General features: G+C 57.3%; 1 protein-coding gene across 3 annotated transcripts; it reads right to left on the bottom strand.

Annotated features, from left to right (window-relative positions):
• Positions 1-222: 222 nt before the first annotated feature.
• On the bottom strand, positions 223-15327 carry MAP3K14 (mitogen-activated protein kinase kinase kinase 14). Of its 3 annotated transcripts, none has more exons than XM_052699595.1 (16): positions 15271-15327; positions 10505-10775; positions 9965-10034; positions 8940-9150; positions 8214-8822; positions 7655-7792; positions 7066-7195; positions 6320-6451; positions 5847-5951; positions 5066-5229; positions 4572-4722; positions 3662-4006; positions 3320-3426; positions 2500-2644; positions 1878-1978; positions 223-1591 (listed from the first exon to the last, which is right to left on the bottom strand). In XM_052699595.1, exons 2-16 carry the CDS (start codon positions 10755-10757, stop codon positions 1427-1429), a joined length of 2826 nt encoding a protein of 941 aa, XP_052555555.1. In that variant the 5' UTR covers positions 10758-10775; positions 15271-15327; the 3' UTR covers positions 223-1426. The 3 variants fall into 3 exon arrangements, with proteins under 3 accessions (XP_052555555.1, XP_052555553.1, XP_052555554.1); XM_052699593.1 differs by lacking the exon at positions 15271-15327 and adding an exon at positions 14436-14501; XM_052699594.1 differs by lacking the exon at positions 15271-15327 and adding an exon at positions 11469-11583.
• Positions 15328-16288: the final 961 nt, after the last annotated feature.

Below are 16288 nucleotides of genomic sequence, written 5' to 3'. Positions count from 1 at the left end.
GCAGGGTTTGGGGGAAAGGAGCAGGACGGAGGGGTGGCGATGCTGTGTGGGGACAGGAGGACGCCCACAAACCCCCCATCCCAGCTTCACACCAGACTGCTGTGCACCCGCAGCCCTCAGAGCAGCATTAATGCTGAAGGTGAAGTGTAAAGCCCTGCAGTCTGCGCTCAGAAATGCATCATGTTTTAGTAGGACGCTTCCTCCAGCTGGGAGCCCGAAGTGCTTCAGAACAGAAAAGTGCTAAAAGAAATCATACCCACGGAGGGGACGGGTTTAAGTTTTCTTCAAGAGTTCCGCTTCCCTACTGCATCACAGCTGTACGGTTCTGGTTAAGGACAACACTGCCACGTGTGGTGGGAGCCAAGGAGAGCAGCTACGGGGCACTGCTCCTCAAAGCAAAGGTCCAGAGCTGAACTTTTTTGGGCTGTTTTAAGTGAATTTCCCTTCAATGGCCCCACCTCGCTGTGTCTCCCAGACAGCCTGGATCGGGCCCACCTGTTACCAAAGGGAGAGCAGCACCTGCCCACTCAAATTCAGCACACGCAGTTTCAATATACTACAAAAAAGAAATGCACAGATCAGTAAAAAAGTTCACCAGAAATTAAGGCACAAAGCGCCCATCTGCTGGCCCAGTCCATGCCGCGCTGAGCAGGTGAGGAGGGGCTGAATCCACGACCGAATGTGGGACTGAGAGAGGAGATGGAATCTGGTGGCAGAATGCAGTTTGTCTGAGCTGACATCCTCTGCCCCATGGCCTGCAGGAGAGCTGTGGGGGCAGTGGGGCTTTGCTCCTCCGGCCCCAGCTCCTATGGCAGGAGGAGATATGAAGGTGAGAGCTGCAAGCAAATCTCTTTCTGGAAACAAAGCTCTTTTGTGATTCAGAAAGGAAACGTCTATGTGGAAGGTGAAACCCAGAACCCAGGCAGTTACTGCTGTGTCTTCCCCGTGTGAAAGGTTTGGGCAGAGGTGCTGCCACCACAGCCTGCAGCCACGTTCTGGCCTTCCTCCAGCCCGGAGGACACCAGCCTGCTCCCCTGGGCGCTGACAGCCGCTCTGCAGTCGCTCAGCCTCCTTCCAGCCCGGGAACACCGGCTTCCCTCGGCTGAGCAATAGGAGCTCCCATCCAGTCTCCACGTTCTCCTGAAAAGGACACTCGCATTCCTCTGAAGAGCAGGAATCTCCATCTCCCATTCTCAAGCTCAATCTAGCACACCCAAAACAAGCACTGCCCACTGTTCTGGGGAACATCTACGCTTCAGGACGCGTCCTGAACAGGGCTGGAACAGCAGCGAGGTGAGAGCACCGTGCTGAGCTGCTATCCTACTTCAGCACCAGCCTCCAGCGCGCGGTGCTCCATGGCAGGGGTGCTCGGAAGCTTTTGCAATTCCACATTTCACAAGGTAAAAACCTCCCGAAAGGAGCGGCCTCACGGCCTGTTCTCCAGCTGACCGTGTTTGACTCTCCACGCCCAGCTGACGCTGCAATCCGGGGCCAGGGTGCACTGCAGCTCAATCCCCGAGTCGGGGACTTCCATGTCGTAGTGAATGGGGCGGCCTTCCTTTGTCACCAGGCTGAAGGCGGGGACGGGTATCTGTGGAGCAGAGCAAACAGAGCTGAGCAGCACGTCACATCCCTTAGCAAAGCATCACAGCCCCAGGAACGCTGAAGCAGGGAGGTGCTGTTAAAGACGGAGCTCGACTGCGATGCACGCAGTGGTTGACATTCAGAAAATACCTTTTCCTATCAATAAGCACTGAAATTACTTTAATAAGTGCATCGTTAGGTCCCTGGTTCACTGTTTTAAGGCATTAGGAGGCTGCAGGATAGAAGAAATGGCTTGAACAAAAGACTGCAATAGCCCTGGCCCTGTGCCTCACCTGGCTGCTTATCCCAGTGGCAATGTCTCCCACCTTTGTCCTGTGGAAATCCCTGATGTGTAAATTTTCTCCACTTAGCAACTGGATCTGGATTTTCACTCCTGAAAGACGCAAGAAAAGTCCTCAGCTCCTGCTGTGGGCACAGCAGCTTCACAGTCCCACGCAGAAGCACTGACAAACGAGGCACAGCCATCGAAGGTGCTTCCTTCTGTCATCAGGGATTTTGTTCAGGTAGGTCCTGGCACAAAGGATTGCTGGAGACAAAGGTGACTCACAGAGCAGAGCTGGGCCTAGCGAGAAAGCAGCTGAAGACGTGCTGATTTGCACAGTGTGGATTGCTCTGTAGAAATGAATGGTTGTGCAGCACCTACTCCTGCACACAGCAGATGCATGAGGTGTAAAGCTGAATCAGCCTCGGTGGGTCTGGGATCATCTGTGGCCTTCAGTTGGCTACACAGACTCGAGTGCCCCCCACCCACCTGCAGGGAGCAGACGTGGCCCCGTGGCAGCCCTGACCCTGGTAACACAGCAGCTGAGGACTGAGGAGGGCCCAGGACAACGCCGGGCAGCGAGGAAGCTGCATGTATGTGCCTGCTTGCTGACTTCAGGAAGGGGGGCTCACCATTGAAGCAGCTGGGGGTGTCCGTGTGGCGGCCGCGGCTCAGCACGTTGTTCCAGCTGAAGCTCTGTCCGTCTGTCTGGCTGTTCCAGGAATGGATGCCGGAGCTCATGGTGTCCCGCAGGCTAAGGGAGGCCTTCATGGAGTTCTGCAGGAGGAAGCATGAGGCCATCAGAGACTCTCAGTGAAATGGAGCTCCTGTGGGACAGCAAGCAGGGAACAGCCCCAGGGGAAACAAGGCAGAAATCCGTCAGGGTGGGCCTTGAGTTATTCAGCACTCAGCCACCAGCCAGGAAGGACCGGCAGCAGCGCTGTGCGGGTGTAAACAGCTGTTTGCAATAGTCAAACTCTTCGGCTGAAGAGTTGGATGGGAAAAAAAAGGGGTTTTCACCACACCCACAGCACAATAAAGCATCAGATAAATCTAATTTCATTAAGAGATAACGCACAGGAAAAGCAGCAGCTGCGCTGCTTAGAAGAGCCTGCGTTGTCTGAGTCAGGGGAGGTCAGTGTGACAACAGCAGCGTGTTGGTAAGCACCAGGGCAGCTGCTGGGGGTTGGTGTTGTGCAAAGGAAACAGAGAAGCACAGAGCTGTGTCCCACAGTGCACTGCTTGGCTTTGGAAATGACGATCGAAGGGCATGCAGTCAAATCACACCCATCCCTGGCTCAATAAGGTTCACTCAGGCGGTTTTTTCTACTGGTATTCCCTACCCTGCACGCAGCAGGGTTAAAGCAAACCAAACTATCGAAGCTTGGCGTTAAGTAGATTGTAGCACTGCTGGGTGCAGGTTAGCAGAGCCTGGCCCCCATGGCTGCTCACCTTCTCACTGGCGTCTGACACAAACGGGCTGTCAATGCTCAGACACGAAAGCATTTGTTCCTGCTCTTCCAGTGAGTATGGCTGAGAAAGGCTGTTCAGAAACAGCTCTGCAAGCAGACAGGAAAAGAAAACATTTCCACTGATTCTTTTCACTCCTTCCTGCTCCAATCGCAGACACTACAATTAATCCCCAAAGCGTCCTCAGCACTGCAGAGCAAACACTGACACCAGTGTTTGTGGAGCACCCAACACAGCGCCTCTGCACGCGGCAGCTATCGCTGCTGCCATGAGAACTGAGCCAGGACAGGCAGCTGAGCTGAGCACCCACTGCACGCTCCATACCTATTTCCAGCTGCTGGAGCTCTTGCTCGGAAATGGTGCTTGCTCTCTCTGTATGGCTGCAGCTCTTTAAGGGGAGGGGAGCGGAGGAGAGAGGAGGAGGATCCCAGGTCCTGGACAGATCCCTGCTCTCATTCCAGCGCGTTCCCTCACCCTGCCTCGCTCGCTCCAGGGCTGGTGGTGGCACAGGGCTGGCACTGCAGCCTCGGGCTGCCGGTTCCAGGTGAGGAGCGGCCGAAGTGGGGCTCGCTGTGGGGGGCAGGGACGTCTGGGGGTTGTTCTCCTTGTGCAGTGCCAAACGCCTGGGCGCTCTGTATTCACCTTTCCAGGGGCTTCTCACACCTCCCACTACAAAAACAGAGAACACACAAATGTTGTCCTAGAGAGGCAAAGGCTTGCTGTTACTGAATTGTCTCTTGCTGCGAAATGCCCCGATTTTTCAGAAGACAAAACCAGACGAAGCCCACAGACTCTTGGTGCGCTGCAGCAGGACTGATAGAAATTATGGGTTGTCTCAGAGGGAAGGGAGGGGGCCACAAGCACGAGTTACAGCCGAGGATGCTGCAGCTCTGCCCCAGCTTTGCTGCACAGCAGGCTCCAGGCAGCAGACACTGAACACCTTCACAAGCGTGTGTGAAGCACAGCATCGTCTGCTTCATGCAGACAAGGAAAAGTGTGACAGCACACAGGAAATCGCAGCGTACTTGGGGTCCCCTTGGGGTAAAATCAATCTCTTTCAATGCAGAGAAGAGCTCTCAACCCAAAGTGCACCTCAGTGCTGAAGCCAAGCGATAGACTGAGCAGAAAGCAGAACGCAGTGCAAAAAGCACCACCACTGCCCAGAGGAGCGGTGACAGGGCGCTGAGTGCCACTGTGCCAGCAGGGAGGCCCTGGAGGGGTGGCAGGCTGCTACCTTCTTGCAGCGCAGTGCTGGCCTTGGTCCTCAGCTCAGACGCAGACGCCCTCTGCACGGGCTCCTTCTCCAGACCCATTTTAATGATCTCAGCAGTGAGGGGGTTGCAGGAAGGTGGAATTTCCCTCAGAGGCGGCGGCTCCTTTGCGATCTGCATAGCAAACAGGAAGCGAAAGAGGTTAAACCAGAGAGGCTTCATTTGATTGCAAAAAAGGTTCTTCCCATCCCGAAAGTGCTCCCAACTGTAACGACAGCATTACACCACCGACCTGAGCCGTAATTTGCCTACAGCTGAGCAGTCGGTCACACCCGAGCCACGAGCACCATAGGAAAGAAACAGCCCCAGTCCATGTAACACACAGCAGCGTGCAGGAGTGAGAAATGCCCGCTGTGCAGCACGGCTGCCGTCATCTCAGAGACCTCCTGGCAGCACTGTTGTGTGGCTGCGCTGCTCCAGGCTGAAGTGCCTTTCGCTGGAGATCGGAGTGGCTTACCTTCAGACAAAGGGGATGATTGTAATACTGCGTCCAGGGGTGGCAGCCGTTCAGCATGTGCAGCATCATGCAGCAGCTGCTCCACACGTCCACCTTGGAGTCGCAGCGCTTTCCCAGGACCACCTCTGGAGCCATGTGTGTCTCTGTGCCCGGCACGTAGTTTCCTAGCAGCATGGAAATGAGAGCTCACTGTGTGCCAACAGCTGTCCCACCGCTGGGACGATGGGGCAGCCTCCCAGGCTCTTCAGTTAAGTGAGAGAGGAGTCAGCTTCACCCCACAGCAGCACCCAAAGCTCCACGCCCCACAGGCCTCACCCATCAGGAAACGTATTAATTTGCCTTTCCCAGGGCACATGGGAGGGGAACCATAACCCTCCGTTGGTGAACACAGCATTAGGAAACACGTCCTCTTCTTTCACCATTCCACTGCCCAGAAATCAGGGAGGAATTCTGCCTTTGGTGGAGGTTGGGATTCTGCCCCAGCTATTTAATGAGGCTACAGGAGCACCCAGTTAGATATTAAAGTTTGGACATGCTTTCTCACAGGGAGGAAGCACTGAATGTAGCATGAAATACACAACACCCCTCCAGACTGGAAGAGAAGGACCAGCTTCCAAACCTGCAGTCATTTCAGCTGCCGGTAGCACACGTCACAGTAGAATTAATAAACCTATGAGAAAGTTACGTCTGGAAAATACAGTAGCTTGAAAATTATCCATATGTAAAGGTTCTGAAAGAGTCAGTAGAGCAATTCTGTACAATAACAGCAGAGAAGCCTTACCTGTGACCAAGCACTTCCCCAGGCCGTCGGGATGGAGGTGAGCAGAGTGGCCAAAATCACACAGCAGAGCTCTGCTCCCATCATCAGACAAAAGTACGTTTTCCGCTGCCAACAAGAGGTGCTGAATTCATCAGTGCCCTTTCATGGGGTCACCCAGAGGGAAACACAGCCCAAAACCCACAGAGCTACTTTATTAACAAGTCCACATTAAGGTCTGTTACTCCTACGGAGCCTCACTGTACATCACCAGAGCCGTCCTGGCCGTGTGTCAGAGCTGCCCATCCCACACCCGGACACCAGAAAGGAAGGGGTGACAAATCCTATCGATACGCCCAACTGCTTTGGACCAAGCCAAGCTCCAATCCCCAAGGCAGAGCTGAAGATCTCATCCAACGTCCTTTTGTCACTCAGTAATCCCCAGCTGTGGGCTCCTGGTAAGAAGGAAGGCCACGACCCCATCAGCAGCCTCCTACCTTTCACATCTCCATGGAGAATGTTCTGAGCATGGAGGTACTCCAGACCTTCCAGTGCCTGCCCCAGGTAACTGAGGGCTCTGTCCTCGGGCAGGCAGCCGCTCTGCTTAATTAGCTGCCCCAGCGATCCGCCTGGAAGGGAACACAGAGTCTGTGTTCATTCAGCTGAGGAGAGTTCAACAGAATCATCAGCACTGTGACAGGGAAAGGAGAAAGAACTCCTGGCTCTGACAGCCCTCGTCTCCCACACCGGATCCATTCCTTTGTTTGTTCCCAGAGGTCTTACAGCACAAGGACACTGTGCCTTCCACAAAGGCCATCGCTTTGCATCCATTTCACAGTGCTGTTCTGCTCTGAAAGCAGCCACTGTGATCAGACTCATGCTGCAGGTCCCCGGGCTGCACTTGCCAGCAGCCTGGCTGCAGGAGGAGCCTTGGGTGACAGAGGAGCACCCAGGTTTGCCTGTCCAGAGCTCTCGGCCATCAGGCAACACACACAAATAAACACAGCACCAAAACCAGAAAGGAGCAGCTCTGTGTTTCAGTGAGAACGTGCAGTTGGAACGGAGTGAGGCCGGGCTGGAAACGCTGCCCAGAAACAGCAACAGCAGCCGCACACCCACAGGGACAGCAGGCAGCTTCCCAGCACGCTTACAAGGACAGGCCTGGAGCACCCGAGAATTGATAATGCAGAGCGGGGCAGGGAGGAGAGGCCCGTGTCACTGTGCTGCGCCTTTCCTTTCTCACCCTCCATCAGCTTCATGAAGATGGTCACCCAAGGTCCCTCCTTCACGGCGCCGTACAACGGCACAACCTTCGGGCTCGTTATCGCCGCGCACGTCGTCAACTCCTCTGCACGGAAGTGTTCGACCTGCACCTGGAGGAGCGAAGGGACGGATCTGGTGACACCCGCCACGCTTTTCTGTGTGCTGTAACGACGTCTGTTTCTATCCAGCCAAAAAATGGAATGGTTAAAGGAAGCCTGGCTGAGCCTCACCTCCTGCCTGCCTCCATGGTGCAGCCATCACACCACGGCCAACGCAACGAGTGAACATTTTCAGGTGGATTTTCACAAGTCGCACTGTTGTATTCAATACAACCCCCCCTCCCCCCCCCCCCACACACACACGCTCTTTTCAGCTTTCTGCTGCAGCCATTTGAGGAGCAGTTGCACAGAGGTGATGGAACCACGCCAGCGTTACGTGCAAACAAAGCACTTTGGATTCTCGTCGTCACCGCGCTGTGGCCGCACCGCAGCCTGCACAGCAGGAGGATGCGTCCCTTTCCAGAGCCCGGCCTCCTGCATCACACAACCCCCCTCCTCGCACGTAATTACCTTTTTGGCAGCACACTGAAATCCTGTCTGCTTGTCCTCTACTTTGTACACTTCTCCAAAAGAGCCGATGCCCAGGGAGCCGTGGCACTTGGTCCAGTGAACCTCTTCTCGGTACTCATAATCCACTGGCTTTAGTTTCTGGGGGAGAAGAACCACAAAACAAGATGAAGCAAGCAGAGAAACTTTAGCTGCTGTTGGTGGAGTTCACCAATTTCCAATAAATAGCACAGTAACATCACTTCTCTTTAAAAATCCATGAACAAAATTTCTTCTGTTGCTGCCTTGAGGTGAAACAAAATGGGAGGACCAGTGCTCAGAAATACTTCCCAGAGACAAGCACACGTGTTTGGCAAATGAGTGGACAAGTGAGAATCTCCAAACTAGGCCAGGACTTCATACCCTTCAAAAAACAGTCACACCTCTACCTGAAAGTGTTCAACCGTACCAACGTCCCCTTGGAAAAGGCAGCCTCGTGACAGAAGGACATGGGTTCTCTCTCTTTTGAAGCCCAAGAGAAACTGTGCCTCCCATGACACAAATGTGCAGGACAGGAAATCACCTCAGTGAGCAGCACGCCTTCATTCTCATCTGCCTTTTGAAATTGCTCCTTTGGGTCCAGACTGCCTCCCCTCCACGTCTTGGCGAGGCTGGCCAAGTTCTGCGGCTCCCCGAGGCTCACGCTGCCCTTCAAGGCGTCCACCAAGTATTCTTCCACAGAAACCTTGTCCAAGCTGCTTTTCATGGACTGGCTGACGCACTTGGGGAAGCTGTATCCCAACTTTAGGCCAGACAAGCGATGCTCACTGTCTGGGTAATTGAGATCATGGTGGAAATACGTCTCCAGAGCATTAAGCTTCATGGGATGGATAGGATTGTCCAGGTGTGGGAGGGCGGGGGGCGCGATGTTGTATGGAAAAGGACGGAGAGTTTCAGGATGAGGGACGTTGTCCCTCTGGTAGTGCAGTTTCCAGACATGATTAAGGCACTGGACAGGGCTTATCAGCTTGTGCAAGTCAGTTTTGTGCTGGCTGCCCACTGAATGGAGCTTCTCCGCGGACAGAACTTTCTCGGGCTTCTCAAACGGGGGTGGATCATAAAGCAAGCTCTTGTTCAGCTCTGATAACCAAAAGCTGTTTCTGTAGAGAGCGTTGTGGTGCGTTTCATCCTCCTAGGAAACACAAGAGAACAGAGCAGCTGAGCAGGAGCCTCAGGTCAGCTGCCCAGACGTAAGCAGGAGTGCTGAGCGCTTTGCCCAGCAACGCAACGAGTGCCCATGAATTCTCACCTGGACGGGAATCGGGGTGCAGCTCTCCTGTTCCGGAGTTCTGGGGCCCCGTCTGCCAGCAGCCACTGTTTGTATTTTCAGCTTGGATCGTTTCTTGTGACGCTTCTTCTTCGCTCTACCACGATGCCTCCCCCTCCAGCAGGTGGGAGCCATCCTCCCCTCTGTCGCATGGGCCACATTGTTTGGGATCTGGTCGAGGCTGTCTGAGCGGCTGTTGGAAACCAACACACACGAGGGCTCTTAGATGGGATGGGGAAAGCACAGCCTCAGCTAACAGCGACAAACGCGGGGATGAGACCGAGCAGCTCTGAGATGTGCAGGACGAGGAACTGCAGCACAGCTCCTTTCCCTCCACTGTGAGCAACTGCAACTCCGGAGTCACGGCACAGCAGTGCAGGTGGTGCCATTAGGAAGAAATGAGGAGTGTTTGGGGGGCAAAGCATTGAGGAATGGTTCCCTCTGCTTCAGTTGTTACAGGACAACACCAGAGGCAGAGGGCAATGTCAAAGCACGCAGCGCCCGACAGCTGCCACGAAACAGAACCCAACCCTACATCCTACCTCCCTACTTCAGGGGGGCTTTGTAGCCCTCCAGTCTGTGCCCTCAGGGGCGTGGGGTGAAAAAAAGGGGGTCCTGTCCAGAATATTTCAGAGAAGCAGAGTCACAGCGACCCTCACTTTCCTCCCTTGAGCTGTTTCTCTTCACAGCCCTGTTGCTGATGCTGTTACTAAGTAGAGGTTCTTCTCTCATCCCCTTTTGTTTGCCCTCCCCAGAAAAGCAGCAGTTCCTGCTCTCGTGAACAGCCCTCACAGCACCCTGTGCCTCACACAGCTTCCAAAGAGAATGCTGTAATGAGGTTCCAAAAGCATCAGTGCTGCTCTGTTAACAGAAGACCCAGACTGTCCCTCGGGTCAGCTCAGTGATTTCAAAGCTCCCAGCTGGAGCAGCAGAGCAGGCAGCACTGACAGCGCAGTGACCAGGGCAGGGCAAGGCGCAGCACTGCACTCTGTTCTGGGATCTCTCACCTGTAACGCTTGCTGTGGGCAATGAAGGATCTCTCTGACAAAGTGGGGCTGAACTCCTGACTGTTCTCACCTATATGAAAGAAAACAGGATCGTGGCACGTGTCCAGCATGACGGTAAGAAGTGGACTGAGGAAGCCCCCTCCCAACGTACCAACCCATATGGTGACCCAGCAGAGCCACAGCACCGCCTGACCCCCTGCTGCCCCCCACCCAACCACCTCTCAGCATTTCTATCATTATTATTATTCTAGAATGCCCCCCGGCAGCCAGGAACAGAAGCAAGACTGCGAGATGCATTTCCAGCCATCGCAGCGCGGTGCAGCAGCCACGCACCGTTCTGCTACTCCGTGCCATTCAATAATGCTGTCACATTATTAAGAGGTTTCATGAGCTGCCTAAATAGAGTCCGGGATGTGTCAGCAGCTCCAGCCCACGTGGGATTACAAATAGATCTCAGCTGGGCTCCCCAGGAGAGTGAAACCGCACACCGCCTCCCGCGTCCCTTCTGCTCAACGAGGAGCAGCGCTCCCTGCTACTCACACTCTGCCTGGGCAATAATGGAGATGGACGCGCAGCCTCCTTCTGTTTCTTCTTTTGCTGTTCCTTTGGTGATGACGTCGTTGAGGATTTTCCACTGGCTATGGAATATGGCTTTCTTCGAATCCTCGACTTTGCAGACGCTGCTTTGCTTCTCGCTCGCGGCCTCGTGCAGCCCTTTGGTGGCACTGAGCTCCTGCTGCTGCTTGGCGGGCGGAGCGGGGGCTCCATGGCACGCAATCCCCATCACTGCCATTTCACAGCTTCACAGTCCCTGATGAGGAACAGGAAAATAAAAGCACAACACTCATCATAACGCTTCCCAGCAAAGCAGCTCCACGCTCAGCAGAAACAGGAGCCTGCCCACGCCGTCCATTAACGCTGATCTCATCCAAACCGAGGTCCTGCGCAGCGCTGAGCATGGAAGCGAAGGCAAACCCACAGCCACCAGCTCCCACGTGGGGCAGCACCCCACCCATCACAGCCATCCCTGCCCCTTCTCTACAGAAATCATGGCAGATCTCAATGCTGTAAAACAATCCCTCGGAGCGGCAGAGGCCGGCAGGCTGATGACTAACAGTGAGCCTGCAGTGCGCACACCAACGAGCTCAGAGCTATTTTTACACTCCTTGTCGCCTGGTTTGCATTAACTCTGTCCCTCCTTACCCTCTCCTCACCCTCAGGGGCCACAGTGGAAGCCCTGCCCACCTCTGAGAGCGTGCAATTCTGCAAAGTGCCCCTCGGTTAAAAGGTAACGGGGAAGGGAGATGTGAACTGCAACTGTGTGACACGGAAAGGAGCAGCATGGGGACATCACTGGGAGAGCAGTCAGTGAGTTGGTGCCTCGCCGGGCAGCTAACGGAGCACGGCTCACGTGGCTCTATGGGCAGTGTGGGCACTGGAGCTGCCAGCACAGCCCAGCTGCTGCCATCCAACCATGAAGGCTTCCCAAGAACCAAAAACCCACCCGATGCGATGGACGCGTGGCTCAGAGCACCGGCGGGGGCTGCGACAAAAAGAAACCAACACAGAACTTCTCAATAATGACTGCAGCAGAACTTCTGAGATGAGCGGCTCAGGACCGCTGAGCAGCACTCGGCCCCACGGTGCTGCAATGTGAGAGCTGGGAGCCGTGCCCCCCGTGTGCCCCCCTGCACTCAGCAGCACCTGGTGCTGCGGGTCCCGGCTTTGCTGCTTTCAGAACCTCCTCTCACTCATCCACACCACTGAGACTCGACTCTTGATTTCAGTACCCCCGGCTTCCTTCCTTCTGCAGAAGTGTGCGGGGGCTCATTATTTGCCAGAGGAAAAGGAGAAGTCAGGTAATGAGGCAGCAAGTGAACGTGAGCACCGCAGCGCCGGTCCACGCGGGGCCCTCAGCTGCAGCAGGAAGGGTTCTTCAGGAAGGATGCAGCTCTCAGCTCTTAACCAAGGCCAGTTCTCACTGCCGTAAAATAGAAAGTGCAGTTGTACAGAACGAAAGCCGACGTGGTATCAGTTGTGCTGCGGCAGCACCGGCATGGAGCCGATGGCTTCCGCTGAGCGCGTGAGGGCTGCGTGGGGCTGCGGGGACACCAGCAGTGCGGGGCAGTGCAGCGCCTCCTGCTCCTTCCACTCCTGCCCTCCCGGCAGCGCCCTGCTGCCCCTGCCCAGCCCTGCATTGCACACAGCTCTCCTCTCCCGGTCCCAGCGCCCTGCGGCTGCTTCACGTCGACATTTTGTTCAGAAAAAGCATCCCGTCGTTTCTGTGAGGTTTCCCACTTCCTTATCGAGAGGAGCGTGCTGAGCGCTGCACCAACTTCTGCCGGTTGGCAACGTGGGGCGCTTCCACGACACGCTGCCCTCACCCCTCCAGGGCACCGCAGGGCTGCCACGTTTGGGCTCCAGCCGAAATTCAGGCGGTTCCGTTCCAGCAGTGTCAGCTCACATTGCTGCAGTGCAGAGAAGCTCCGTTGCCGACAGAAGGGAGAAGTTTCGATTTGTCTCAGTGGGGATTGAGAAAAGAAAGCTGCAGCACTCAGCACACCCCTGTGCCTTAACTCACACACGGCGCACGTGAAGTCAGAGAGAGGAGAAAAGACTTCCTGGAGGTACGAAGAGATCCGGGCTGGGAATGAGCAGAGGCTGCAGGCCAGCAGCCCCCGAGCAGGAGGCAGTGATGCTGGGCTGCTCCTCGCACTGCGCCGCCTCCTCTCCATGGTGCTCCCATGGCCTGGTGGCTCCCACTGCTCTCCATGTGTGCAGAACTCCTGGTGCTGTCTGTGAGGTCTTACAGACACCTCCTGTTCTGGTGGTTCGATGGCAAGCACTGCAAACTCCCATTTCTGCCAACTGTGAGATGGAGAGACCCAGCAACCGCCGGCCATCCTGCAGCCGGGTCACAACAGCTGTAGGGAAACATCAGCGAGCAGAACTTCCCCAAGAACCAAACATCCATCGTCGTTTCCCTCTGAGTCCCTCCACAACTCGTCATGAGTAGAGTTGCAAATAGCAGCGTGTCCCTGTTTGTTTTATGCACCCAGCTTTCCCAGCTCAGAGCCCACAGTGGGGCACAGCTGCTGCCCAACCACAGCAGCACAGCAGGCAGAGTGCCTGAATTAGGAAATATTACTTTTCTCTAGGAAATAATACTTCTCTTTAGGAAATAATACTACTTCTCTGAAAGAGTGGTCAGGCACTGCAATGGGCTGCCCAGGGACGAGGTGGAGTCACCGACCCTGGAGCTGTTCAAGGAACGTTTGGATGTTGCATTGAGGGACATGGTTTAGTGAGAACTATTGGTGATGGGCAGATGGTTGGACTGATCTTGTAGGTCTTTTCCAGCCTTGGTGATTCTGTGATTCTGTGATTGGATCCCCTGCAGCACCAGGTGCCCCGGAACCAGCTGTATGTGCCAGCAGGGCCCAGCACTCACTGTGGGACCGCTGCACGGCCCGAGGGTTCTAATCCACACCTATAGAAATACAAACACCAAACAACGTCCAAATTTCGCCGAACTTAGTGCAGACGGAGGCTCTTCGTAGGATCACAGCGTTGTAAGGGCTGGCAGGGACGCACGCAGAGCCCCCGGGGCGCAGCTCCATGCAGGCGGTCCGACGGCGCCGGGAGCAGCTGCGGCGCTTCCAGAGGAGAACGCAGCGCCTCCCGCACTGCCGCGCGACCCTCGTAAAGCCATCAGCGCTGGGGGTTCATCGCGACGGCTTTAGGCAGTAAAGTACAAACGGGAACGCGATCACAGCCGCTCCTCGGCGCCGCCCCGAACCGCACCGGGCGAACCTCGCCGCCAGCCCCGCCACGAGCCGCCGCGGGGACTCCGCGCATCCAACGCCGCGGGTGCCGACCGGGCTGCCCGCACGTGCGCCGCGCCCGGAGCGTCAGCGGGGAAACGGTGATCCCGGGAAGCGGCGACCCCAGCGCCCAGCCTCGCAGCCCCGCGCCGCTCCGCCCGAACTGCACCTCACAGCTCGCAGCGAATAACGGATGAGTCACCGCGGAGGAATCCGGCGGCAGCGCCAGGCCCAGGCAGCGGCACGGCCGGAACGGCGCGGAGCGGCAAGGCGCGGGGCGGGAGCGGAGCGGCGCGGGAGACGGAGAGCGGGGCGGGCGGGCGACCGGCCTCCGAACGGCGCCCCCGAACGGCGCGGCCCGACCGCACGCGGACGCCGCTCTCGGGCCGCCGCACGCGCACGGCGGCACCGGACGCGCAGATCTGCGGCGGCACCGCGTCCGGCTCGGGGGGAGGCGTTCCTCCGGACCCCGCTCCGCTCCGCCCCGCCCTGGGCCCCACCGGCCCGGCCCCGCGGCCCCCCCGCCCGGCGCGGCCCGCTGACCCCGGGAAGGGCGGCCCTCCGCCGGGAGCGGAGCGGCGCGGCACAGCGCGGCGCTCCGCCCGCGTGCCCCGAGCGCGGAGCCGCCCCGCACCGCCCGCACCTACCGCGTCCCGCGGCGCTGCCCGCCGCTCCCTCGCACTGACAGGCGCGGAAGCCGCCGGTCCCGCCCCATCCGCTGCGCAGCCAATCAACGCGCCCTGATCCTCCTCGCCCCGCCCTCTCTCCGCCCGCTCCGCCTCGCAGCCAATCGTCGCCTCCCCATCTCTCGCGCCCCGCCCTTTCCCCGCCCAATCTGACGCGCGGCCAATCGCCGCCCAGACCGCTCCCCGCCTCCCTACTTGTTTCCCGGAAGAGGGCGGGGCTTCCGGCGAAGCGCCCCGCCCACGACTTCCTCGGGCTCCGCACTGCGCGTGCGCGCGGTCACCAAAGTGGTAGTGCGCAAGCGCGGTCGTGGGCGCGCATGCGCAGAGCGAGCAACATGGGGGGGAGCTGCGCCGCTGCAGGGAGCGCCGCGCGAGGGCGGGGGGCCGGGCGTGCCGCTCCGTGCGCTGTCCGGGAGGGGCGGCTCGTGCCGCTGCTGCCCTGAACGGGAGGAGTTCCTCAGGCCGCTCCTGAGCAGCGAAGTGTGAACCAATAAATGCGCTCCGGCACCGCGCCACCGCCCCGTGGTTTTACACCAAACATCTCGCAGCGCTGTTCTCCTGCAGGCCGTGTACCCCCGTATCCCCCAAATCCCATATCCCCTCCATATCCCCCCGTATCTCATATCCCCTCAAATCCCCCCCGTGCCCCCATTGGAGCCGCAGCGCCCGGCTCTCAGGTTTGCTGCAAATCCCCGCCTCTCCCGGCTTCGGGCGCTGCGTTGCGGTCACAGACTCAGCCCCTCCCCCTCCCCTTCGTGTCCCCCGAGCGGACAACCAGCCCTGCTCTAAACAGAACCTCAGCCGAGGGCAGAGGATGTCCCGGGCCGTCGGATGTCAGCAAAGGAGCGCGGTGTCCGCTGCTCACAAAAGGAACGAGAGGCGCGCCCGCCGACGGGGGGCACGGAGCGCCCGAACTGCGGTCTGTGCTGCAGCAATAAAAGCCGCGGGTGGTTATCAGAACGAATGCAAATGGAACGAGTAAAAATCTGCGCTCTGCTATGCTGTGTGATGTGCGGGCTGCCTCGGGCTGCACGGCTGAGTGGGACAAACAGAGCTGGGGCTCCTGCGGGCTCTTTGGAGGTCGTGTCGTGACCTTAGGTTCTCTTTAGGAGCAGTGCTGCTCTGTGTGCCTGCAGGCGGGCCGGCTGAGCTCCTCGCCGCCCGAAGCAGATGCGGCACTTCGGGCTGATTGCTTTCATTCCAGTCCTGCTAACGAGCTGCGATCCTTGCTGAGCAGAGCCCCAGATCTCACGGTTCCTTTACAGAACTCTGCCATCCGGAGTTAAAAGGAGAGAAACGGCCGCAGGGCCGATCCTGCCCCGCGCGCAGCGGCTCTGCTCATCCACTCGGGCTGAGGGCAGTCGCAGGACGGCTCTGATGCTGACCTCAGTTCGTTCCTCCCAACTGAACGATGCCTTCGTGGCTTTAAGTGAGAAATTAGAAACAGCCTTACAGCGTTTCCAAAGCTTTTCATCTGCTCCTTTGAATACCAATCAGTCCCAATTAATCAGCGTTCGGCCCTGCAGGGAATGCACTCCTATAGGCTTCCTCTTATCTCTGCTAGAACGGGATCCAATGCTCGTTCTGCACAAGTTCTGCTTTCTGACGCCGCTCTGCTATCAGGAAACGCGCCTGAACCGCTGCAAGTCCCATCCCCAGCAGCTCCAACCTGGGTGTGCACAGAGCACGGAGCATCACAGAAAGCAGAGCTGCCCCACGTGAGCCCTGCATCTGGCTGGTGGGTCAGGATATGTTGGAAAATAAGCATAAAAGGTTTGCTTTCTTTTTAATCCCAGCTCTGAGAGTGGAATAGT

Source organism: Tympanuchus pallidicinctus, unplaced genomic scaffold (genome assembly GCF_026119805.1).
Source record: "Tympanuchus pallidicinctus isolate F22 unplaced genomic scaffold, pur_lepc_1.0 scaffold37, whole genome shotgun sequence".
NCBI lineage: Eukaryota > Metazoa > Chordata > Aves > Galliformes > Phasianidae > Tympanuchus > Tympanuchus pallidicinctus.
Note: the sequence above shows the minus strand (reverse complement) of the source record. Positions and strands in the feature narration are given on the sequence as shown.